General features: G+C 66.1%; 2 protein-coding genes across 3 annotated transcripts in view; both read right to left on the reverse strand.

Moving 5' to 3' along the window:
* H696_01595 (hypothetical protein) overlaps positions 1 to 624 on the reverse strand; it is a 3,216-nt gene extending 2,592 nt beyond the window's left edge. The window contains exon 1 of the mRNA XM_009495498.1: positions 142 to 624. Coding sequence (XP_009493773.1) covers positions 142 to 414 — 273 coding nt within the window. The 5' untranslated portion in view covers positions 415 to 624. The remainder of the gene's footprint in view (positions 1 to 141) is intronic.
* A 289-nt stretch (positions 625 to 913) lies between these two features.
* Positions 914 to 1,428, reverse strand: part of H696_01596 — a 3,851-nt gene continuing 3,336 nt past the window's right edge. For both annotated transcript variants that reach the window (XM_009495500.1, XM_009495499.1), the window contains one exon: positions 914 to 1,295. In XM_009495500.1, coding sequence (XP_009493775.1) covers positions 1,147 to 1,295 — 149 coding nt within the window. In that variant the 3' untranslated portion in view covers positions 914 to 1,146. The remainder of the gene's footprint in view (positions 1,296 to 1,428) is intronic.

A 1,428-nucleotide genomic window follows, 5' to 3' on the forward strand; every position in this document is an offset into this window, starting at 1 on the left:
GGCGGAGGCGAAAGACGGCGGCATGAATCGCCGCGACGCCTCGACCCCCGCAGCCGTGGGCATCAGGGGGGGGGGAGAAGAAAAAAAAAACAAGAAAGCAAGAGAGGAGGGGCCTTGACCGGGGGCAAATGAGGGGCCTACCTGGGGGGGATTGTGCGAGGCGGTGATCATGACACCGACCGCGGCACCGCCGGCGGCGAACGATCGCAAGGCGGCCGCCACACCAACTTTGGTCGCAATCGACTCCAGCACCGGGTCCGCCGTGCGACGGAACCCGGCTGTGCCATAAGTGATGTTCGCCAGGAGGGCATCGGTCCACTGGATTTGGGGGCTGGTAAAGTGCGCCACCGCCGAGGCGATGGAGCCCCGCACCGGGCAAATGTCGCCCACAGAAGGGCCAGGAGTGGTGGTCATGCTCCGGCTTTGCCTTGGCCGAAAGGGGGAGGCAGACGAGCGTCAACGGGTGACAGCGCGAGAGGCTGAACACGTATGGGCAAGACGGGAGGATTGTGCGAGGTGCGGCGGCGGGGCTATGGGGAAGGGCAGAGCGAGAGAGAGAGAAGAAGAGAGAAGAAGAGGAAGACGGGGAGGGGCTGGGAGATGGAGTGGCGGCGAGAGCACTGCCCGGGCCTCCCCCCCGGCGGCGCGACGGCAGACACGCCCCGGCGCCTGAAGATGACGGCACCCTGGCCGGGGGCGCCGATCGCCGTGGATCCGTTGGCAGTCGCCGGACATTGTGGGCAACATCCCTGCCGCCACTGCCGCCTCATGACGGACCGCGCCGATGGCCGCGCCCCGAATGGCCGAGGCTGAACCCCGGGCGCCGGGAAGCCCACTCAAGATGCCCCGCAGTCTGGACGGCAATCGCACAAGGCCGCACGAAGAGCACACCCCCTGGACGGCTTCTGGCCAGTGACTTGTGAAATGTGTATTTGAGTGCAGGGAGATGGCGCCCGCGCGGCTGTGCGGCGGGAAGGGTGCGACAAGGAGGCGGGGTACCAGGCCATGGTAGCCACCCGGAGCCATGTCGGGAGGAATGCACCAGGGAGGGAGATGGCGGGAAGGGACAAGACAAACAGCCGGGTCGCAGGCGCCAACGCGCCACAGGCCCCGACCCAGGCGTCGCCGAGCGCCGCGTGCATGCATTTACTCGAAGCGCGGCGGAACCGTCCCCCCGGGGATGTAGATCTGCCGAGGCCGGAAGATGCGCCCGGCCGGCTTCTCGTGGACCGTTTCGCGCCAGTGCGACAGCCAGCCCGCCAGGCGGGGCATGGCAAACATAACCGGGAAGAACTCTACACACACACAAGCACACAAATACGGACACGCACATGCGAGAGAGAGATAGCGAGAGAGAGAGCGAGAGAGAGCGAGAGAGAGAGAGAGAGAGAGAGAGCGAGAGAGAGAGAGAGAGAGAGAGAGAGAGAG

This window comes from Fonticula alba (assembly GCF_000388065.1).
Source record: "Fonticula alba strain ATCC 38817 unplaced genomic scaffold supercont2.2, whole genome shotgun sequence".
Lineage (NCBI taxonomy): Eukaryota > Rotosphaerida > Fonticulaceae > Fonticula > Fonticula alba.